Genomic DNA, 24782 nt, shown 5'->3' on the forward strand with positions numbered 1-24782 from the left:
GACGTCCGCAATTACATAGCTTTACTTGAAAGCACCCTGGAGGGTAAGAAAAATGAGTTTCGAGGTAGAAGATTCGTGATTTGAAATTAAACGATAATCACGGGAAATTTTTGCTCCTCGTTATTACTGTCAAGAAGTCCATAAGCGAAATGCGAAAATAATTGGGCGTAATTGGCGTTGCTCGGTACATATTTTACTTCGATAGTAATAACATAATTGAAAGACATTATCGCATTCGGGCGATTGCGCTAAGTGCTTACAACCGCTCGGGGCTCGCTCTATCATTCCAGCGCTAAATTATGAACACGTACGAATAAGAGTAGCAACGGACCACCTGCGACAGACCTGCGCGGTCCTCAATGCGCCTGCACTTCAACCCGCGCCGCGACGTGCCGATACACCCGAAATGAATTCGAATGAGCATTACGGTATCAACGCGCGACGATTGCATTTTTAACGTCGCCTCGGATGGTTCCTGCCTTAATACACGACGTTTCCCAAACCTGTTTTTCGAGTTCCATTGCGCAAACTGAACGCGTGCAGCGCGCGCGGAACAAAGCTCAATTCGAAGTCTCCTTCCCCGCTTTCGAGGAAATGCTAAAGCGTCGAAAATTTCTTGGAAGCGTACATTTGGATTTATCAAAGCACCCTCTGGCGAACATAAAGTCGTTTTCGTTAAGAAACAGTTTAAGGCCGAAAAATCGAGGCACGTATTACACTTTTAATATTATATTAATTAAAATGTTATACCATTACATGTCTTTCACTCGTATTAATAAGTTAAAATTTTTATTAGAAGTAAAAATATTCAAAGCCACACACACAACACACACATCTATTACAGATGGCAGGGAATAATATTCCCAACGTTCTCCAGGCTAGCGCGTTCGCCAGTTTGCTTCTACGCGGCCATAAAATCATTTCGCTTCTAGAAGCGAGTTTAAATTTATTTGCTCCCTACTGCGCCGAACGCATCGAAAACTTATGCCTCGGCGAGAGACTGAAACACCTGGCAACTTTGTCGTTAGTAACGTTAAATATCGGATAGTCTCCAAACATCATCATATTTCACTCTTAAATAAACTTTATACTACATAAATAAAAGTATCAAATTATTGTTTCCTTTTATGACAATAACAATTTTTTAAACAAAAATAGATGCAGATTATGAAGTATTTGTAGCCGAAGAGCAGAAATCGTGAATAAGTACGAAAATAATTGAAGAGGTCGAAATCTTGAAAAGAAATCTAAGGGAACTGAGAAACTTCTTGTATCGTTTTCATTATCGATATAAAGATTCACGTGAAAGAAGCCTCGACAAAATATTCGCGACTTCTCGACAGAGATATCGCCCTCGTATTTGGACCTTTAAGTGGTGTGCCGTGTAAGCCACTTTGAATTTATGATTCGATTTGGTATTCGATTCAGCATCGTGCACTGAAAACATTGTTTCTACCGATAACAGTCAACAAGAGCGAATATTCGGGTTCGTTAAACCGAGATTTTTTAAATATTCAACGCTTATATCACTAACGAAAAAAAAGTAGTATCTAGATCGACATTCTCTAACGAAATCGAATTACTATCATAAACATATTCAAATACAATAAAAATTAAATTGCGAAACTGCCAACAAAATAAAGCTGCACAATTTTATTTACCGAAAACTAACTTGCATTTTGTAAATATAATGATACACGGAGAGAATTTTCTCTTGAAAATCCTGAAAATCATATAATGGCATTTTCCTGCCGGAAATAATTCTACAAAATTCTACAAAAAAAATACTGCTAGAATCTAAGAAATTCTACGTAAATTTAAAGTGTTATAAAAATCAACGTGAAAATGCTAGGATTAGAACACGTTTATTAAGTTTTGTAATATTCTACAAGTAAGTAGATGTTTTAATTCTTTAAGATTTTGTTGTTTCTCAAATTTTTAAAACTAGTAAAGTGCTAATTTTTACAAAATTGTACATTTTCATAAAATACTACTTGCAATAATGTCTGGGTTTGAGAAAATTGTAATTTGTGGTACTATTTCGTAGATATTTTTACGAAAAAATATATGTTTCAACGAAGATATAAAATTTTTTATAAATTTCTATTTTAAGTCAACTTTTTGTAGTTATTTATAGGAATTTTTTCCGCTAGGATTCAAAGAATTTTATGAAAGCTTTTTGAAATCTTACCACGCTCTTTCTCTTTTTACTAGTAATTACACTTAGTACACATTTTATTAGTAAAATGTATGGTAAAATTTTAGAAAACTCATAAAGTTCTTCGAAATGTTATGCTACGATTATTTGATTTTCAGGCAGAAGAAAATTTTCTCCGTGTAGTACGGAATGAAAGTCGTTGAACGTTTCGAGAAGCTGTGGAAGTCAAATCTGTAGTCTTCCACATTAAGCTGTTATAAAGCGAGGAAATATAATTTAAATATGAAAACGACGAAACATATATGTTTATTTAAATTTAACGCGAGATTGGTTTCACTGGGGATTCTAACTAAAGTAGAGATGCGAGAGCACGTTTCTAGAATTTATAACTCGTCTCGTTTTGCAGTTTATGACTCGTTTCTCATTCGTCGCACTTTCTGTACATCTAAGGGTTAACTCTTTCCATTCTCCCTGAGCCGATCTCGCGGTCCAGCAAGCGGGATTCCCGTCTCGTTTCTCTCTCCTGTCGGCATTCCATCCTAGATCCCCCTGCAGTTTCTCGGCCTGCGGTCTAAGCGAGCCGCCGCTCGAGTTAAAACAACGACAAGGACTTGACGCGAACGACGACGGCGAAGAAACGACGGCTTTGTCGAACGATATAAATGTCAACTGCTAGAATTAGACGGAGGATTATCTTGGGTGTCACCCTCGCGATACCTTGATCGTAAGGTCACATGTCTCTATTCGCGAGCGGCTATCGTGCTAGGAATCCTATTAAATTCTTGTTAATGTTCCACCGATTTCATAAATCCCGTAGATAAATTTAATTCACAAACGGTTGCGTTATATGCACAATAAATCATGAAACACACTCAAACTGCAGTTAGTTTAAATATTTACAACTTACAATAATTCAAATATGAAATTAAAAGGAGGCAGAAAATTTGTTGCATGTGTAAAATATAAATTTCTAAATGCATTACGTATATAAATTTTTTTATGACTGGAGGAAATCTTTTAAGTCGCCGGAAGTAATTAAAACTTCAGAAGATTGTCTGACCATGTCTGGCAAATTTTAAACTTTAAACTCACAACGTTTCAACCATGGGTTTGTGGTCCTTCTCAAGTGATAATTGTGTCAATAATTCCGTATATCAAAAGAACAGATTTTGACTGACATGTTTTGCCGTTCGTGAAATTGAGGCAAAACATGTCAGTTGATTTACCATACGGAATTACGGACACAATTATCACTTGAGAAGGACCACAAACCATGGTCGAGACGTTGTGAATTTAAACATAAAAATTTGCCAGACATGGTCGAGCAATCTTCTGAAGTTTTAAATTTTTTAAGACATACACTTCTTTCCTAAAATATACGGAACATAAAAGATCAGAGAAATTTAAACCAAAGATAAAATTATTATTCTGTTATAAGATATAAGATATATAAATTGCATTTATAAGTGTCAGCTTAAATAATATTCTAATCATAATCCGCATAAGATGATTAAGTATCCATCAAGTCAGATTAAACTTTTGTTCCCGTTTTCCTCGCCTCGAAAAAGTCCCGACGTTATGTATGCAAAAAAGATAATCGCGATTATGCGCGTCCTTAAATATCGCAGATCTTGCCGGCGACACGTCACCCAATACATTGAAAAACGCAACGACGAGGTCGTCGCGAGTGATTCAAGATTACGACGCGTGATTCGAAGCCGAAAATTCCCGACGGATTCCAGGATTACGTCGACATAGGATCGACCTTTATCTTTTCTTTTTCGGCCGCATCGTTCGCATCGACCGGATTCTTCCTTATTGCTGGGATCGCCGAATCGTTTAGCCGAAACGGATAATAAAAAGGACGATGAGCCCTACTCGGAGGACGTTTGGGTCTCCTACATGCGGCACGGCCCGCGCTCCCGCAGCCTCCAGGACCCGCCCGCGGAACACTTTCGGGTAACGAATGCGTAACGAGTCCTCTCGAGAGTGCGTCCACCTTTGCATACCGATACCCGGTCCTTCCCCTCCCTCCGTCTCTTTCCCGCAGGTGAGGAATTTTTTCCTCACCTTGTTGAGCCGCAGAATACCGTCTTGGTCACACAGGAAGCCCCATAAACGGTTCGCCGATGTCATCGCGAATTTGCGAACGTGCAACACGGGTTTTTAACTCGTCGAAATCGATACGCCGTTAGAAGCGTTTGAAGCTATTTGGGAAATAATGACTAATTGTTATTTTTAGGTGTGTGTAATAATAACGTAATGATAAATCAAGTGGAAGCGAAATGGCAATGGTAAGATATTTGAAAGATCTCGATGGCGTCCTTGTTGCCAAGAGAAAACTGACGCGGATTATATCCACTTTGTGTCCATCTAATCCAATATAAATATAAAGAATCTTGTACTGTAAAACAGAAGTATATAATCGTTGTTTTTATGAAAATTATAAAGTTGCTTCTTTTCGATTATTCGAAATATACCTATTCAGTTCTTAAAAAAAAATTCTTTCATCATTTTTATTTTATAAGAAAGTGGAAATATAACATTTAAGTGATATACACTTTATGAAAGCTAGTAAGTTCTGAAACATATTTGCTACAAATTATGCAATAATTGTTTCCTAATGATACACCTATTAATTGGCACCTAGTAAAATTCTAGGAGGCAAAATCAAGTATAGATAAAACAATTATGAATAATGCTTGAAGCTTTCGATTTATTATGCTGGTAGAAGAGATTAGTCTGCCACCGGTAATTAAAGTCGACAATTAGAAGTCTAGAAAATTCTCAACCGCTAGACAATTGTCAAGACCGCTGACTTCGCTGAATGAGTTTTTCAGGTTTTTCTCATTGGTTTTTGAAGAGACAAGACTAGTAAATTGAAAAGACAAGCTACTGTCCCCAAGCCACTGGGCTATCTTGAACTCTGTTGAATCTACCGGGCTGATTTATTCAGGATGAAAGTTTTAAATCTCACAACGTACGTTTAATGAATTTAACGCACGGCATGAAAGGGTTAAAGTCCTAAATTCGTCCGGTAACAATATCCAGCGCCACAACCCTTTGAAGAGCGGCAAAAGGAAGAAGAGATGAACAGCTCGGGCCGAACGAATGATCATCGTCAGCATGCACACATCCTTCGGGTGCATCCTAAATCTCGTCCAATGAGGAGTCCTCGGGATCTCGGGTAAGAAGTAGAGGAGGGAGATTCGAGAAAAAGAAGAGAAGGAGGATGAACGAATCGGTGCGAAAGCAACGGTCGCAAGCACTTCCTGCGCAACAAGAAGAGGGTCCTATGCGGCGCACCGCCGCGTAATTGAGGTCCTGCGAGACCCTACGAGAGGCGGCGGTGGGGGCCGCCCTATGTAAGGCCCTGGAAGCGACGAGGTCCAGCCCATCCAGCATCAGGACACCGTGCGTCTGGATTCGCGCCACCTCAAGGATTATCGGTGCCGACCAATTCAGATCACCCGCGAAGATAATCTCGGGAAGATAGCCTTTGAGAAGGGCGACGTTCATCCTGGTGGAGGGCGCCGACCTCTGACAACTGTCGGTGAAGAAAAGGAAGACGAAGGGAGGAAAAATTAGGAGCACTACAAGATGAGAGTGACCGTGATTTTGGTTTTTGTGGCCCTTGCCCTAGGACTCGTTGACGCGGCTCGGAGGAGAGACAGATTTATGACGAAACCGACGCCGTCAGCGTCGCTCGTCGATAGACAGTTCGCCTTCGCTGGACAACCCGAAGGTCAGTGTCAGCGGTTTCCAAGTTGCGACTCTAGAATTTTGCAAGAGGTTTCTACAACAATTGTAGAAACAATTGTTATAGAAACTTCTTGCAGTAAATTAATACACACACATAAGTTCGTTTAGACTACACGAATGCGCTAAAAAATACAAGAATAATTTAAAATTTAAAGCCAACTCTAACACCTCAAGTATCTTTTCAAGCGACTTTTAATATATTTTATTCGATGCGTTATATATTTGCGTTATGTACATTCTGTTTCAAGCACGTTACGTAAATTGTATTTGCATATAAATTAATTATATAATATCACCAATTATTCTTTTATGATTAATGGAATATTAATAATTCGTTTTCCTAGTTTTACCAAGTTTAGTGTCAATGTTACTTTGCAGTTCATAAAAGTCAATTTCTAAAATAATATTTCCTATTGTTTATTATTTACACATGCACAAGTTAATAATTTTTCTACGATTTTAAATCGTAGACAAAATTATTACCCTTTATTATTAATTATCAATTCTTAACTGTAATCACACACAAGCTGATATAATATTAAACTGCCGTTCATCAAAGGTAACGACGAGCGTCTCTCGGAACAACCGCCATTAAATTTCAGAATTGATAAGCCTATGGAACAACTTCGATAGCCACAAATTGAATGTCCGTGCGGACACCTGGAAGAACGACACGTCGGGAAACAACAGGATCGTTCTCAATAGTGTCAGACAGTATCCTGGATTCCCGAGCAATCCGGGCGACACGAATGAGCTTCCGAATCCCATTTCACCACCGGTGCAACCGGCACCACCGGCGTATAAACCCCCGCCGGGCTGCCTGGGCTTGAGGGGCCAGTACTCGAGCCCGAAGAGCTGCGCTAACTATCTAAATTGCTGGGATGACGTGGTGGTCGAACAAACTTGCCCGGCCGGACTGCTGTTCAATGACGTCGCCGGTTACTGCGACTTCGCGTACAACGTACGCTGCGGTGATCGATTGCCCGCCACGCCGAGTGAGTGTCGATAATCGCGCGGTGCAAATCGCCCGCTCACAATTACGACGATAATCGCGATGACTAATTTAAGTAAGGGAATAATTCTGTTACTTGGCAGAGCCACCGTTGCCGGCGGGATCGAAGTTATGTCCGGATCCGAATGGACGTTACAGAAGCTCGACCAACTGTTCGGAATTCTATGTGTGTGCCGCGGGCAAACCCATCAAATTCTACTGCCCTCTCGGTTTGGTCTACAGTGACGTAAGAATTTATTCTACAAAACCCGGCGCGCGTAAACTCTCGTTGAATTTTAACTCACGCAGTGACGCAATAGTGTGGCTCAATGCTGCTTCGAATAGATCTCGAAAAATCTTCCTTATATGTATATTCTATTTAATCTATTTTTACGGAAAAAATTGAAGAGTTAAAATAATATATCACTATAGAGAGAATTTTATATCACATCTTAAAGTAATTTTGATATCATGGATCATTCAAATGTTACATAAAAATCATTTATTTACAATTTTATTTTCTTTGAAAAGCAGCATAAAAATCACAAAAGTTCTAAAATAAGATCCCACTTTCCCGTATTTCATTTATGAATTTTTAGAATATTTTTTCCACTTTACTGATTTCTAAAAAAATGTAATTCTAAAGCATTAAAATATATTTTAATGTTCATAAATTTAAGTAATGTTTTATACGAAACAATTCAACTCTGAAAATTAGAACCTAATGTTGAAATCTAATTGAATATACTCACTACTAGATTATTGAAACACATGACATACGTACACGTAATACGGTAGCATTTACAATTTTATCTTCCAGATACTGAACGTCTGCGACTATCAATACAACGTGAATTGCAAAGGCACAGCCACACCGAAACCACTCAAGCCTACACAACTGCCAACTCAATCTCCGCCGTTGTCTACCTATGCTCCTATTAAGCCGCCCACTCCTCCCAAGCCACCGACTTATCCGCCTCAACCACCAACTTACCAGCCTCAAGCGCCGACTTACCAGCCCCAAGCGCCGACTTACCAGCCCCAAGCGCCGACTTACCAGCCCCAACCGCCGACTTACCAGCCTCAACCACCGACTTATGCGCCACAGCCATCAACCTATCCCCCTAAACCACCAGGCTATCAGCCGCAGCCTTACCCATCACCGCCCCCTTCGTATTCTGCGAATTCTTGGTTGAACCAACCCAAATCCGATTCCTGGCATCAGCGAAACCTAGCGACTCAACAGGAGATCGACAAAGAGACGCAGGAACCAGAAGTATTAACTGATAGTCCAGCATTAGACGATCAGTCCACACATGACGCGATAGAAACTTCCAGTTTGTCGAATCCATGGACTCTACTTCAAGAGATACCACCCGAGCTAATGAGTACCCCGTGTCAAAATGGCGACGTGTACAAGCTCAATAACTATTGCACTAAGGTGGTTATTTGTAGACTCAACAAGCCCATAGTGGTGGAATGTACACCGGGACTTTCATACGACAAACTATCGGACAAATGTATGCCTTTCAAAATTGCGATATGGTAAGGCCGTTTCTTTAATGTATATTTTCTAAAATTCTTTGTTTTTTTGGATACACATTCGAGTTTACTCAAAGAAAACAAAGTACACACTGTATATATTAATACGATTATCTAAAGCAGCGACTTAAATTGATGTATTTTTTTCTATTTCAGTGAACCTGTTACACCTATACCTCCTACCATTTTGCCCTAAGGACGTACATCGAATTAAAAATGATATTTTTATAAAAACACCATATTCATCTTCCATTTCACTATTTGTGCGATAATATTTAATTAAAACTTCAAGCAATAGCTAAAGAATTATTAGTAAGCAAATTTGACAGCGATTTCTCGAGAACGATAATGAAAGGGCCTGAAACAAAATAAATAACGAAGTAGAGATATGTCATTAATGATTTTTCATATTTTACTCCGCATATCTTACTTTGCATTTACCCTCAATGTACTATGCTACGAAGGAAGCGAAAGTTTTCCAATTTGTAAATAAATATAAGCTAAACGTCTATCGCTCTTTTGTACACACCTTTAATTTTTTTACGTTTTAATCCCAATTTTCCCAATCCAGTTTACAGTAAACACATAAGTAAACAAAGAACAGATCCAAGCGAATGATCTTAATAGAATCTAAGAAGATCTGAATGGAAATACAGAATTTCCATCTTTAACAATTAATCAAGAGTTTGGATAAAACAAATTATTTATACGGGAAATTTCTATCGACGGTAAAGAGTTCGCAAGATATCGCACGGTCCATCCATACGCTTTGTATTGAAGTCGCCAGATTGCAGCACGCGTTCGCCACGTTCTCCAAAGGGCGAGGGGAGCGGAGCCGCGGAAGATGGCGAACGGAAAGGGGGTCGGAGGGATGCGCGTTAACGATCGGAGGGGAGATCACACTCCGCGAGGAATTGGAGCGTGATCGATTTACGGAGAAATGTGTCGTCACGGAATGCATCGTACGGCTGGTCTTGCGGCGGCGCTAAGATGGCCGACGTGCTCCTACTGCTCGATATATATCGGCACGTAATTGGGACACAACGCGTTTTTCTACGGCTCTAGAGAGCGTGCATTAAACACGTGCCTTCTCCAGTTGCACCTCGGACGATCCTTTCCTTTCTCGTATAAGTGATCTTTCGCGCCGTTTAACGAATTTATTGGATCGTAACTGTAATCCGCGCCAAGTGTTCCGTCCTAATTTTCAGACACTTGTAAAACCGCGATAATTTGCACCGTGCTATTTTGCGTCGCACGATTTTTATATATGTTACTGACAATAACATAAGAATTCAATCTGATTCGGACTTAAAATTCAATACACAATTTCAATTTTTTCGCAATAAATTTCTTTAATTGGAATCTTCCAGTTGTGTCGATTATTTGTTTCCTACATTGGTTAATTATTCACTGGCGACAATTAGTCTTTATTTCAATTTAAATTGTTTCGAGTTCGCATCCATACAGGCATTAAAATCTCTAACCTTGTCAGTTCGATTTTAAAATTTACTATGTAGATAGCAGAAATATCTGATGTATACACGTTTCTAACTTATAAATCTTTTAATGTGCAAGATCTTCAAGTCGAGTTTTAGAAATTTAAACGTCACGGTAAACTGAATTTCAACGTCGAAGACTTCAATGCCGAAGATTTTAATGCGCGGAAAAGCGCGAGCTCCGAGGAATATATTGTAGTAAAGTGCGAGTATAATGGCAAGCGTGACCTGTATGCGATGCCATTCTTTTATCGATAGCACAAGTTAACAAAATGTTAATAACACAATAATATTTAATAGCGCTATATTACACAATTAACATTTAATTATGTTACTACGATCGGCAAGCTTCAAGGCAACACTTTTTTATCCAGCAATGAATATCTCTTTTCTCTCTTTCGCTTTTCTCGTTTCCGGCGACGCGTTGTCAGAAGAAGTTAAAGACGGGATCAACCGCAACGACCTCTTTAAGGCCTTTCCTCGCAATCGGAATTTCGCGCCTGATCGCGCACGTGCAAAAAGTAAAGGACTGGTGGGTAAAAATGAAATGTATTGTCAAGGGAAGGAATAAAACAATTGAGAAAAAGGGGAGGAGGAAAAATTGCTCGGATATCTCATAATCAAAATATTTTTGAAAAGTCCGTACGCGTATCACTTAATGGGTCATAAAATTGAGGCAGGTACTGGTTACTGTGTAACAATTATATAAACAAATGACTATATAATCACGCAACGATGTTGTATAACGCCGCAGAGTTGTAATATAACGATCATGTAACGATCGCAAAACTGCATTGCGATAATGTAAATATGTAAATAATAACCGCGGGATTTTTGTCGCCAACGTTTCTGCCTTATCCGCAAAGACTGGCAAATACCAGAATGGTGAGAAAGGTTTTGCAGTGGGTTATTCAATGAAGATCGATATTCTCCTTCCCTTTAATGAAGAAAGTGATCGAGCCGGATGTTTTGGTCAAACAAAAGTCGAGAAACCGTTTAGAAATGGGCGATCGAGTATCGAAAGTGGCGACCGGGGAGACGCCTCTCGTTTCACTCGGACTCGATAACGCAAAACTTGATAATTACGTAATAATACGCGACGTTACGTCGGATACGAAACAGCAAAAGGTCCCGGCGAAATGTGAAAAGCGTGGCGAAGTGGGAAGTCATTGAATATGCGAGCACCAAGAATGCGATTAAAGTGTTACTCGAAAAATCTTTTCGCGATAAGAAAATCACTGTCTCTGGTTAAAATAGCGAAAGCAACTGTGTCGTGCTTTGAGGAAATAAAAATAAAGTACAAAAATAGCTTCCAAATGTCATCATCAGTACTGTTTATTGCGACAAGTATCACCACATGCCTCAGTGATCGAATTGGTAAGACGCCCGTCTAGAGTGTAGGGAGGTCCAGGTTTAGGGCTGAGGTAGTATTTTTCGCAATAAATTTCTTTAATTAGAATTGACCAGTCAAGCGTCGTTTAGCAATTTTTCTACAAAAATAGCTTAATTTTCAATCTCTCTTTGTTCTTTTCTTTTTTTTTACTTACAATGCCACCTACTATAAATATATTTTAGTAGAATAGGCTATTCCCCAAGTTTCTTTTTCATCATTAAAAAGTTTCGATGATTTTTAACGACGAAAAAGAAACTAGGAATAGCCTATTGTCATTTGAAAATTTTAAATAAATTCAATTTCAACCAATTTAATGTTTCACCTATTTATTGTATAAGTAGAAGAGGACATCGGGAGTTTTAATTCATCTCTGAACGAGACAGCAATGTTAAAGAAATATACACCACTTTCCCGCTGCTTTCTTATTGCTATCGCAGTGGTCCAACGCGCTTCTATGAAAGCTCGAGAAAATGCCTCGCGTGAAGTCTGATCGAGAGAGATGTAAAGCGAAGTTATAAAATATAACTGCTTAAGTGTACTTAAAATGCAATATATCGTACACTTCATCTTTTGTCACCTCAAGTCTTTGTCTATTCAATCGGCACAGAATGGAACGGAAATAAAAGAAACGAAATCAGAATTGAATGGTGAACGTTCGCGGAGGCATACAAAATGATTGCGTGCGGTAACCATTTGCGACAGGAGAATAAGAGGGATAATCACGTAATTCGTATTACGGAAGGTTCGCCAGACTCGCTCGAGAAAGGAAGGTATTTGCGAGTTGACCGCACGACTACGGCGGCCTCGACCTTTCCGGAAAAGCTTGCAGTCAACGAGCCCTACGATTAGGCACGCGTGAAAGATCAACGATATATGCTCACCGCTCGAACCTCTTGCACGTGCCGTGCAACGCGCATCGATCTAGAATAATCGCCGGATATCGCGCAAACAGGCCGCTTTCTTTTTCTTTTATTCGTTTACGAACAGTAAAAGGAAATAAAAGCCCAATATTTCTGATGCGTCTGGTGTAAAAACGGAAGGAAATGAAGAAAAGTATTGATTTCGAAAGCATTCGAAATCCCAAAGACGTTAAACTGATGTCAAAGATATAGGGCTTTATGATTATTAAAAAATTATTGTTAAGAAATTAATTAATCAAGAATTATGAGAGGGAGTTCATAAAAGTTTAATAAATTACCTAGGGTCTTGACGCGATAGTAACCAATAATTCTAAAATTAGCGCCTTAGGAGGGCGGGCTGATGAGCCCGCGAGAAAATCCACGTGCGTTGTTACGAAATTTCTGTCGCGAGAGGAATCGCCTTTCTCTCACCTTAATGACTCCCAAAGGACAACGTCCTTTCGGCGACCGGGCTGCGAAACGGACGCATCGTTAAATGTTAACACGGCCCGCCATCTTTTCGTGCGAGCGTACAACTGGCCTCCACGCGGGGGGGGGGGGGAGTGATCTCCTTTTGAAATATTACTAATTGTAAACGTGCACCAAGCTACAATTTCAGCGAAAGGTCTCGCTGACCTTTCCGCTCGGATTTTTCGAGCTCGTATCAATAGTCGAGAGCCGAGCGCGCGTTCCACGAGCAGGGAATTTATTCTATTTATACATTATGATCGGAGCAACAAATAGAACATTATGCAAGTTCCCGTTAAGCAGGTAGTACATAATGTCGGCGAAAAATCTTATTACATCGCGATATGCCAAGTATAACGTAATAAGACCTGCTATACAAAATCCGTCAGACACTCGCGCGTGAAATGTGGTCGATGAAAAATTTCATTACGTCACCGCGTCACATGCAAATGAGATCTGCTGTCTTTCAGAGAATGCTAAAATGTTCACGTTTGAATATAATGGAATATGACAAGTAACGCCTGTATAGCTTGTCGCGTCTGCATAAATGATACAGAGATTCCAGCCGCGAATTCAAATAAATCTACACATCAATGAGTACAAGTGCGAGACTGAATTATATCCTACGATTGAGTTTCTCGCCGACTTGATTTACGGTTGATCTTCTTTTAAAATCACATCTTTCTTATTATAGTATTAAATATGAGTAAACGAAACTTCTTTTGAGATCGATCTGTCCGTGTGCAACCCTTAAGAGGATGCTGGAGTGATTCTGCACTTTTGGCATTTTTTGCTCCTAGAACTGTCAATTCATAAAACTATTTGTGTACAAATTATATGGCTTTTATGTACAGACCGACAGTGTCCCACTGTTCAGATTAAGTCAAAGAACAGCATGGTGTCATTGAAATTAAGTTTAGGAGCTCAACTAAGAAGTCTATTCACTCGAATAAGTTATAGGTTACCTAACAAAGTTACCTAACAAAGAACTGATTAGCGTCATCAGTAAGTCCCAGTCTACAATAGATGACTTAAGCCCTAAGCTTTAAGAAATTGGCCAATCACGGTCAAGTATGAGTAGAATGTGCGACTGTGATTAGTCAATTTCTTAAGGCTTAGGGCTTAAATCTCTATTGTAGACTGGGACTAACTGATACTGTTGAATCAGTAACTTGTGGCGTTCGATCCCAGAGATAGCCGGCGTGAGCACAAGTTGCTTTCAGATTGCTAACAAGAATGTTAGCATCTCACTATTCATCTATGTCGTCTATTGTGCTATTGTTCGCAAGCATTTGATGTCGGAAATGAAACATTTGCATGAACCAAACATTATGCAAGCATTAAGTGCTTGGCCAGATGTAATAGATATAACAAGTTTATATCTGTTAGAAAATTGAAAACAATGTGCACTAACTCTTTGTTAACAGTATGCCCATTCGATGTGTTCTCTCTTTAGCTGTGCACTCATCTACAACGATATGTTAGCGTTATGCTGGCTGTACTTCACTCATTCAATTGAATTCATATTCCTGGCATCAGTTGCTGGCACTTTATTTCCATACATTGCTTACGCATACTGGGCTAGCTGGGATCAATGACTGATTACGAGAGTCAGCTACTGGTAATGTTGCTCAGTTAACGTCCAGTTTTAACGATCAGTTTCTACATCACTCTGAAAAACTGGTTGGACAATGATTGTTATCATCAGTAACTAAGTGCTGACCAGTAACTAAGTATTGATCTGTATTTAGTTACCGATGATAACAATCCTTGTGTAACCAGTTTTTCAGAATGTTGTAGAAACTCATGATTAAAACTGGACATCAACTGAGGAACATTACCAGTAGCTGACTCTCGTAATTAGTCACTGCGAACGCTACGAGTTACCGATTCAATATCATCAGTTATTGACGCTGCTAATCAGTTCTCTTTCTTAATTAGTAAGTTTGTGACAGTCAATAATCAATTGTAATAGTTTTACATTGCTGTTGCAAACAACAATAGTAATAAAATGCTTGTGCAATATATATATATTGTTATAAGAAATGTTTAACAGAACTGGTGAAAGGGAATTGAACTGACAAATGGACACTAACTGACTGGAAAACCGATCAGCTACAACTGGTGACTCAACTGATGGCCCAACTAGAACTGGAAGTTTTATCAATCACTGATGAATGCAAAACTGAATAAATGATCAGTTATCCATTAGTTAGTGATCAGTTTTTTTTATCAGCTTGACTGCATTTTTTCCTGAGGAAAAGTAACGCTTCGAGGAAGAGGAAAGCGAGAAGGACGCGATCGTGTCTCGAGTAAAAATTTTTCTGATTATAATATTAAATGTGAGTAAACGAAACTTCTCTCGAGATCGATCTGTCCATGTGCAAAGTAGCGCCTCGAGGAAGAGGAAAGCGAGAAGGACACGATCGTATCTCGAAGAATAATGCGATGGAGCGGCTCGCCTACCGGTTCTAGCCGTGCAAATGACAGTGAGATTATTGCATCGGCGCGAAAAAAAAGGAGAGAAAAACAAACGCTGCGTACTTATCGGTCGATTCGTCGCCATCGCGCGTACCTCTTCCTTCTTCAAATGAATTGTTACGTGCCCGCGATCTCTCGTGCTACTCGATACGGCGATCCGGAGGAGGCACGGAGGCATTCCCGCGGCCTACGTTTCGCCATTGCGTTCCGCGATTTTTTTTTTCGCGCCGGCAGGGAAGGTCCCCTAGGTGTGACTCGAATTCTTCGACCTGCCTCTTTCCGTCTTCGTCTCTCGTCGTTACTTTCCCCGCGGTCCGACTTCGTCCAAGAGACGGAGAATGCCTATTATTCCTATTGCGATACACTTGGGTGTACATCCTCATAAATACGATCCGCGAGTTTCGCCGCGCGAAAGAGCGAGGCGCAAAGGCGACGAATAAAAGGTACGATTCGAGGCAGAGCTGTTGGACGCACGCGGCAAACTGCATTATTTATTCTAACATGATTTAGTATCCGTTTCGTAGTAATTATAATGACAATTAGTTGTTACTATCGCTCTTTCATGTGTAGATTAATCCTGATGGAATCAACCATTAGATGTTGTAATAATAATATAGATCTTAAGTCTTCGGAATGATTTATAGTATCGATTTATAAATCCGGGATAATCTTCATCCGGGATGATTTCAATCGTTTGAAGGAAGAAAGTTATATTACGCGCAATTATAGCGTCATTAATGTTACGTAATATGTGCATTACCTTGTACTATCTATTTTGAATAGTAACATGGAACACTAATAGAACAAGGATTAATGCAAAATACTGATAGATCTAACGCAGAAGTAATTACAAAGGAACTTACGTCAAGATGCAAAGTTTTGCTACCAACTGACCCACACATGTAATTAGATTAGTTCAAAATCCTTAATTTGTTTTTAATTGAAGGAGAATATTGTATATATTTATTTCCAGGGTACAAGTAACTCGTTACTTGTAACCAAGTTACAGTTACAGTTACTGTTTTTGGTAACTTTAACTTCACTTCGTATCTTTTTCTCCGTCTGCAGCTGCAACTTAACTCAGTTACGTTTTTTCGACAACTAGTAACTAATTTAATAGCTACATTAATAGTTACTTTATATATATTTTTTGAACCCCCCACAGATTTCATCGGGCCTTGCATTTGCGCATAAACGCCTTTATCGATGCTTTACAATTCACATGCATATTTGATATTTTTATTTTCGTCGCAAGAAAGTAACTGCAAAGTAACGATTCGTTTCCTTTTGAGTAACTGTAACGCGTTACTTTCCAGAATTGGTAACTTGCAACTAGTTACATTTTTAGCGGAAAAAAAAACTGTAACTGCGACTACACACTTTTATAAAGTAACTTTCCCAACCCTGTATATTTCTCTCTCGAGATCCAAAGATTTCCAAAGAGATCGACAGGCTAAGACGGACGTCTACCGCCCGACGGTTCTCCAACCTACTTGGACCGAAGGTACAACTGGGTCACCTTGCCAGAGATTTTGCAACTCCGGCAGATAAATGTTCGAAGGAACGAAACAGTGGGCAAAACGCCTGAAAATCCGGTTTGGGGAAAATAATGACGCGTCAGAGGGGGACCTCGGGGGATCCCCCGACGGCCAAGTCCTCGGAGGGGCTGGGTCTTTGTGCAGCGATGGGCGTAAAACCACCTTCTCAGGCTTCTTGGAACACATTAACCGTCCTCGACGCGGATAATTTTAGACTCGTGAAAGGACGATACCGTGAAATATCGCCAACAGCCAGGAAGAAAACTATGCCTTTCGCTGTTAGTGCATATCGATGACGTCCACAACGCCGTAGAAGAAATAATCGCCGAGTTGCTCAATCGGACCTTTTAAAGTGTAACTTTCCTGAAGACTCGTAACGATTTTCGCAAAATTGCACTTTCAAGAAATATGGAAAGACATACGCGAAGGCATATTTTTCGAGAATAATAACATGCACGGTTTATGTTAATTTTACATTGAAGTAAGAATCAAATCTTGGCAACACAAGAAAATTTCAACATTTGAACACACTATTTCTTACTCAGCACACATTTATATGCCGTAACATTGTTGTTGCATTGGATATTCAATCCTTGGTTCCATTTCAGCAAAGCGAAACGAGATTTGTGCATCTGTCAGTGTCTCGTTACTTAAAATTTGAGGCCCGCCCGAACAGTCTTTCGGACCGATCGATCGATCGATCAAGGCTGCGGTTGCAACCTCGACTAAATGGCGTCGATCATCCTAATGCGTTTCAGCTGCCAGAAAGCGAGTTACGTAACGGCCGTACATTATACTCTTGCCGCGCCCAACCGTGTCTCCCTCCCGTCCTCTCCACCCCTTTCTCTTTCTCTCTTTCTCGCTCTCCGTATCGACGAATGTGCGTGCGTGCACATATTCGAGGTAAGGTTAAGCTCCGATGACATTTTGGACGACTTTCACCGTGCGGGCCCGGCTACAGGACAGCTGCTTTCTTCGTCTTTTCGTCGCCGTCGCGTCGTACCGCGGCGCGGCTCAGGGCGCGGCCCACGATTGCAAGTCCGATCGAAAATGGTACTTACTACTTACGCGCAGCATCCGCAGTCCGTAGGACGGCCCGCGGGATTCTCGTCGCGCGACCGTGACCCGAATCCCGCGATAAGAGGGAAATTGGTTCACCGGAGCCTGCGAGACTGAAATAAATGGGCGTCCGGGTCGCAAAAAACTATGAATTCTCTTTGCAAGGTGCCGTGGTGGATGCACAGTGTTTTCTATTTGTGCGCACACACGCGCGCGTATTGTAATTTATGCCTTCATATCTAATTCATTTTAGAGAAATGCGGAGAAACTTAATCTGCCGCAGTGAGAGCATTCTGGCGGCAAGAAATGAAATGGCATGGGCAGTCGATCAGACTGACTGAACTGGATTAGATTGAGAGCGGCCGTCAGCAATCTAAGCTAAAGTCGTTTTCTTCGCCGTGGCTCGGATCGCGTGTCATCGGCGACATTTCTATCGCATCGCGGATCGGACGGCTTTAGAGGGAAAGCGAGGAACGTGCGCAAAAGCAAATACCACAACGACGCGACACGGAGCCCTCTCCGCCTATGTAAAATGCATTCGCGGCGCTTGCGTTTCCTCCGAGGGGGGGGAGCTTTTTTTTTTTACTCTATCCTTCCCGCCGCGTGAGCGAGTCGCGGCGTTTTTACGCGCCGCGCAAGAAAGTGCATTCTATCCGCCTTCAAAGTAACGGCGCGAGAGATGCGAATAATTATCATGAAATTTTGCGGGATATTAACATACATTGTACACGAAGAGTGTGTCATTTGTGTTAATATGCGGCAGAATTGTTAAACATGAGATGTTAAATCGTCATTTTTCATTTCGTAGAATGAGCAATAAAGTGTTAACGAGATGTCGCGAAAGCCTCTCGCGAATTAGCCGAATTAGACTTACATACGCTGAAAAACAGACTTGGTTATAATAATCCAAGCTTAATGTCACCTAGATCTATGGTGAAATAGCTTCAACTAAACGCACAGGTTATAAATTGGTTAAAACATTGCAGGATTTAGTTGACTCAACTAAATGCAAAGTTTACTCTTTCAAAACGTTTATAATTGTCACCAAACGTTTTGCTATTATTATCAAATTAGGTAATAATGACGAAATTTAAAAAAATGCATTACTACACGCATCTCACAAGTTTGCCTAGAATTTTTTTTAAAAATATAACACAGCATTTGTTAATTGTTAACGGAATTTGGCTTCTACGCTGCCGCGGACATCTCTCGAATTTCAGGCAAACGGTTCGTGAGCCTCGCTCTTCCGTGTAACTTCCAGGAAAATTAAAAGGCTGTAGAATTTTCGCCCGTGTTTCGTGCAACGTTCGATCGCGGAAGAAAGAACTCGTCTCGCCGAAGCGTTACGAGTTACGAGCAAACTCGTCCGCGTGGCACGCGCTGCAGTTACGCGCGCGCTCGCTCGCGCGTGATCGTTCGCGCTCGTATCCGGGCCTTACGTCTGCAATTCCTTACGACCGCGTTGCGAACTAGAGCCCCCGGGCCCTAGTTCGCAACGTAAGGTTTTATCGTCCATCTAATACAAATGTCACGGAAGGATTGAGTCGGTAGAGGTGTGCGAATCACTTTGAATTTCAATCGAATCACTGAAGGTTCGTTCCGATTCGTTTTCGAGTCAAAGAGAATCGAATTTGACGAGTTTGAATCGTCGACGATTCTACTTCAAATGTAACGAAATCATTGTTTAAATAAATTGGAAAAGTTGTCAAGTTTATGATTTAATTTTCAAATCAACCCAGGGAAAATCGATTCGAATTTGAACGCGAAAGGATTCGATTCAACTCGAATTCGAGCATAAACCGCTTTGATTCGAGAGTATTTCCAAAGATTCGATTCGATTCGATTCGACCACGCAAAGGTATATGATACGCCAGACAAGGGAAAGTCGAACGACGAACGGGAGCATTTTGATTTCCAATCAAGAGAGCTCCAGACACTCCTGGCGTAATTAAATGCTCAATTAATCTCGGTTCCATTAAATCCACTTAATGAAATAACAACGAATAAATTAAAAATCGTCGTGAACGATGATCGAGCCCGATGAGGAAGGGAAAAGGTATCGCGATTTCGCGAGAACGGCTAGCATTGTTGTCGGCCGGCTGCAGTCGGGATCGCGAATCGAGGAGATAGCCGCGGAATATGTAGGGTGCAGCGAAAAGTGGTTCTCCTTGGGCTTTGGTGCCGCATTCCGGCTCACATGCATCTCCTCTCCCGGCGGCAACACGACGGGCTTTTTTTCCGCGCCGCAATTGCAACGTGGGCGACGTAAAACGGACACGCCGTTACGGATTCGCGTTACCGCTAAGTGCCATCGCACTGCACATCCTAAGGCGATGACGTGTTCGCCGGCGGGGGGTTACATTTGCGGTCGCCCGAGCGTTAACGAGACGCACACAACGGGACTTTCGGGGAGGCTAAAGTCGCGCGAAGCTCCTAACTTTCGAAACGGATTACATTCTGTCCCGGTAATTAGAGCTCGATTTTTTTCAACACTTCCAACATTTTTATTTTTACGTACGCAAAATACGGAGCAAAACACGAATTGAATATAATAAATGGATCGATGCCAGACACGAGTAATGGGGTGAAATCCTGGAAAAAAGCTTTCACATACATAGATACGTACGCATACACGTATACATTTATGTATTCACCCTACACGCAAACGGTACGATAACCAGTTTCCCAGTCTCTCTTAACATCTCATAAATTATAATTAAGAGAGAAAGATTAGAGATCATAGAGATTAAATCCCCCGGGGAGCGAGATTCGACAATTATATCCTTGTAAGGATACGCGAGGAATAGGAGCGAAAGGAGGCGAGGAGGCGTAATCCTGAAAATACACCAGCGATATCTCGGTTCCGTTCTGAATGCAACGAGGGAGATTGCACGATCGACCGGCTGATGCACCCAACGCGCGAGGAATCCTCCTTTCTATTTGGAAGACATTGTCCGCGCACGAGATCTAACGGTTTCACGGTACGTTATGAACACGATGTACACTACGTATACGATATCTCACAGCTCGTAATCTTTAACAGATTTTCTAAGAAATTTAGAAACGACTTTTCGTAAGAAATTATTGAATTTTCAGCCAATAAGCGAACTAAGCTTTAAGAAAAGGGATTATGTTACACAATCAATATAAACTTTTCAAGTTTTCTCTAAAAAACTTGACTCTGAAGTAAATTTAAAAATTATACAACATATAAGTACATTTATTGTAAATTCAAGGGGAAATGTGTACCGAACCACTGAAATATTTTTCAAATATCTAGCAGTATTAAATCTTTACACTCGTCCTATTTTCTTCCAGGCTTAATCTTTCTTTGTTAAGAAAGACTAGATTATGTCTACTTAAAACTTTCTTTTAAACATAAATTGTATATTTAGGCCTAAGAAATTTTAAGAACTTATATTTTGCAATGCAATTACGATGACTTGTAAATTAAAAAGTGACGAGTTTAGCCAGATTTATATTTATATTAGTGCAATTATGTAAAATTATGTAAAATGATATTTCCGAGCTTTGAAGAATTAAATATTTCCATTTACGTTCGTCAATTTTTCTCCGAGTTCAGTAATTTGCACTCTTAATATAGGTGATTTGTAGGTGACACGTGTCGATCTGTCGGCGCGAGTCTACCTGCCTGTCTAATGTCGATGCGGAGAAGGCATGCGAGATACAATCGGAATACGAGTCTAAAAATTGGGTGGCATTTAAAAGTCGTGACGGGCAAACGTCGCGTCGCGTCGTCGAGGAAGAGGAAAAAATTACTCTCGAGAGTGCATCACGGAATAAAAGAGTCGTGAATCCACGCGAAAGAGAAACGGCGGATCGACTGAAGAACACGCGCATCTGGCTGAATTCGAAATCGCGTGTCGCGCTTTCTTTAAAAAATTTCTGGCCGCCGGAGAGAAACGAGAAATTAGTTGATCAATTGTCTCTGTGTTAGAAATAATAATTAATTACAGTAATATATCTTTTCCCAAAAGCTTTATGCCTCGAGAATCGATCCTGTTCCGAGCCGGCACGTTTTTCAATTTACATTCAGAATGCACGCGCAAATGCACTTGACGCAAATGCACCGAGGAACAATATAAGGGACCATAGGCGGGGACCTTGACGAGCGGCGCGGCGGACACCTTTCATTGAAATTTCATCTGTAGGCAATCTCCAGACCCGATCTGCCCGACGCGAAGGAAACGCGAAATAGGGAATGCAAGTCGCGCGCGTGTAAGGAGGAGCAGCCGGCCAGCCGACTGATTGACATTCGCGGTGCAACGCGCACGTACCGCGACGCCGAGGGACAAAACGCCCGGAGGAAGGTGTCTATGCGCGAGGAAGGTGTCAACAACCTCTTGCGGCACTCTCCTCCACCTGCGCTTTTTTTCACCTCCCACGCTGCCCCGCCGACGATTCCTCCGCTGCGATCCACCCGTCGACGAGCTCCTTTTAGACGTTGCCTTAATGCAATGCATAATCGATCATTGCGAAAGGACTCGATTAACTTTTTCATGAATTAATAAGCGTGAGCCGTTAAGTTTCTTCACCAGAGATCACAAGGATCTTCTTTAAACTTACAAAAATGTGTGAATACACATCGAATTTTCTCTGATTCACCGAAAGCAGTACTTTATTGTTACACTGACAAATACATTATTTTAAACTAATTGTAAGTAAATAGATTTACTTAAAATTATTTTTTACTGAAGTAAATGTTTATTCTATTTAAATATAAATATCAAATTTCAAGTGAATCTATGTATTGTATTAAGTCAATTAATGTCAATTGTTACATTCAACTAAAGATTTCGTGAGATATAGAGTTACTAGTTATTAAATAAAATTATTATTTTTATTAAATAAGAAATTCAATTTCCTTCGCCGTGAAAATTGCATCTTAGTAAACATTTTATAGAATTAAAATATAAAATTTTTAATTCAAAATTATCTACTCTTTGATATTTAATAAATATTTAAATTAAAGAAATCCATGTTTTAATATGTTTATTTTTAAATTTCAGTTATATATATATTTTTTAAACGTTATTCAAATTTTGTTATCGCATTAACTCTTTGCGTTATCTTTTACATATATTACACGCAAGTTATTTTACGTTTTGAAAGCACGAATCTGTAGATTTATAAAACTATTATTCAATATTTTGCCGATATAATTATTTTACAGAAAAAGAAATTATGCGACTTAAAAATGTACGAGCAATTTTGTGAAGTTCTCGCATGCATAAAGCAATTTTTTCTCGGAACTTATAAATGTCTAAAAAAGAATCAGACATTTAAATTAACCAATTTGTCTCCGTGTGGAACGACACGTACATATAAATGTCGCTAAAGTTCACGTCTGCAACATTATGATAAAGTTCAACTGATCGAACCTCACTTTGAGCACTTCTTCAGAAATCCTTCGCTAAAATTTCCGACTGAAGCAAGTTATAAAATCTCAGAAAGCAGTGAAGTGCAACATTCTTTTGGTCTGCTGTAAATTTGCCGATCAAAATTCGTTCGTCATAGTTGTTCAGGTACAGTCTTATTCGTTAATGCCTGGACCTGCATTTTTATCATTTTTCTCATTTATACACTAAAAAAAAATCTGGTTGCATTAATTAGAAATCTGGTAGATTCCACTGGTCGTCTGTTAGAAAATGTACGAGTCAGAATTCCTTTAGGATTTACTAGATGTATAGTGTAGTCTATCAAACTTCTGATTATGAAATATCAAACCTGTCGTGATCGCTAGAAATTCTGTTTGGTTTAACCAAGATTCATTCTATCGTACATGTCTTGTTGATACAATCGAAGCATTTTTTTCAGTGTATGTACAAATCACTGAGTTTCAAGCTGTATGTATGTACCACCGCAGACTTCCATAGAAGCGGTGTGAACTACAGCCAGGAAACTCATCGATGTATAGATGGGAATAAAGATTATGAACGTGCAAATCCCAGTACAACTGAGGTCCAGGCATTAATGAATAAGACTGTACAATGTACATCGTTTTAATATCTCTCGATTTAATTTTATTGATGAAAATCGATGCAAGTAGTAATCACCATGTTGCGTAAATGTCGTTCGTCTTTCAATGTTCCTCGACCTAATTTCCCATCGAACCTACAATTGCCTTCGCAACCTTTCGTAACTTTCTTAGAGCATCCTTTGAAATATTTGACAAATATATAAAAATGTTAATCCTCCCTCTCTTTCAACAGTTCATATAATTTTAATTAATAAACAAAGCCAATTTAACCCACTCACTTATTTAAAAAATTTCTTTGCTTTATATCGTCATCTAAAGCTGCCCGTCGCCACTTTTTCTACCTTCCTTAAGAAAAAGAACTGATTAGCAGCATCAGTAGCTGATGATATTGAATCGGTAACTTGTGGCGTTCTATCGGTGACTGATTACGAGAGTCAGCTACTGGTACTGTTTCTCAGTTAACGTCCAGCTTTAACGATCAGTTTCTACATCACTCTGAAAAACTGGTCGGACAATGATTGTTATCATCAGTAACTAAGTGCTGACCAGTAACTAAGTATTGAACTGTATTTAGTTACCGATGATAACAATCATTGTGTAACACTAGTTTTTCAGAGTGATGTAAAAACTGATGATTAAAACTGGACATCAACTGAGGAACATTACCAGTAATTGACTCTTGTAATCAGTCACTGAGAACGCTACGAGTTACCGATTCAATATCATCAGTCACTGATGCTGCTAAGTTTGTGATAGTCAATAATCAATTGTAATAGTTTTACATTGCACAAACAACAATGGTAATAAAATACTTGTGCAATATATATACATTGTTGTAAAAAATGTTTAACAGAACTAGTGAAAGGGAACTGAACTGACAACTGGACACTAACTCACTGGATAATCGATCAGCTACAACTGGTGACTCAACTGATGGCTCAACTAGAACTGGAAGTTTAATCAATCACTGATGAATATGATACTGAACAAATGA

At 40.0% G+C, this 24782-nt stretch overlaps 1 protein-coding gene across 1 annotated transcript; it reads left to right on the forward strand.

The window, feature by feature from the left end:
- The first annotated feature begins 5758 nt into the window (after positions 1-5758).
- Positions 5759-8974, forward strand: LOC105570538 (COPII coat assembly protein SEC16). Its single transcript, XM_012027815.1, has 5 exons — positions 5759-5903; positions 6523-6915; positions 7016-7158; positions 7732-8456; positions 8610-8974. The coding sequence occupies exons 1-5, from the start codon at positions 5759-5761 to the stop codon at positions 8647-8649; spliced, it is 1446 nt and encodes a 481-aa protein (XP_011883205.1). The 3' UTR covers positions 8650-8974.
- The last annotated feature ends 15808 nt before the right edge of the window (positions 8975-24782 follow it).

The sequence above is a fragment of the Vollenhovia emeryi genome, unplaced genomic scaffold (genome assembly GCF_000949405.1).
Source record: "Vollenhovia emeryi isolate VEMERY1.0 unplaced genomic scaffold, V.emery_V1.0 DF939120.1, whole genome shotgun sequence".
NCBI classification, from domain to species: Eukaryota; Metazoa; Arthropoda; class Insecta; order Hymenoptera; family Formicidae; genus Vollenhovia; species Vollenhovia emeryi.

What these genes read in the sequence shown, in the direction of transcription:
- LOC105570538 (XM_012027815.1), top strand. Translation starts at nt 5,759, where the DNA reads ATGAGAGTGACCGTGATTTTGGTTTTTGTGGCCCTTGCCCTAGGACTC. An exon ending in TCGATTGCCCGCCACGCCGA is followed by an intron (nt 6,916 to 7,015) that starts GTGAGTGTCGAT and finishes GTTACTTGGCAG; the next exon opens with AGCCACCGTTGCCGGCGGGA. An exon ending in TCGGTTTGGTCTACAGTGAC is followed by an intron (nt 7,159 to 7,731) that starts GTAAGAATTTAT and finishes TTTATCTTCCAG; the next exon opens with ATACTGAACGTCTGCGACTA.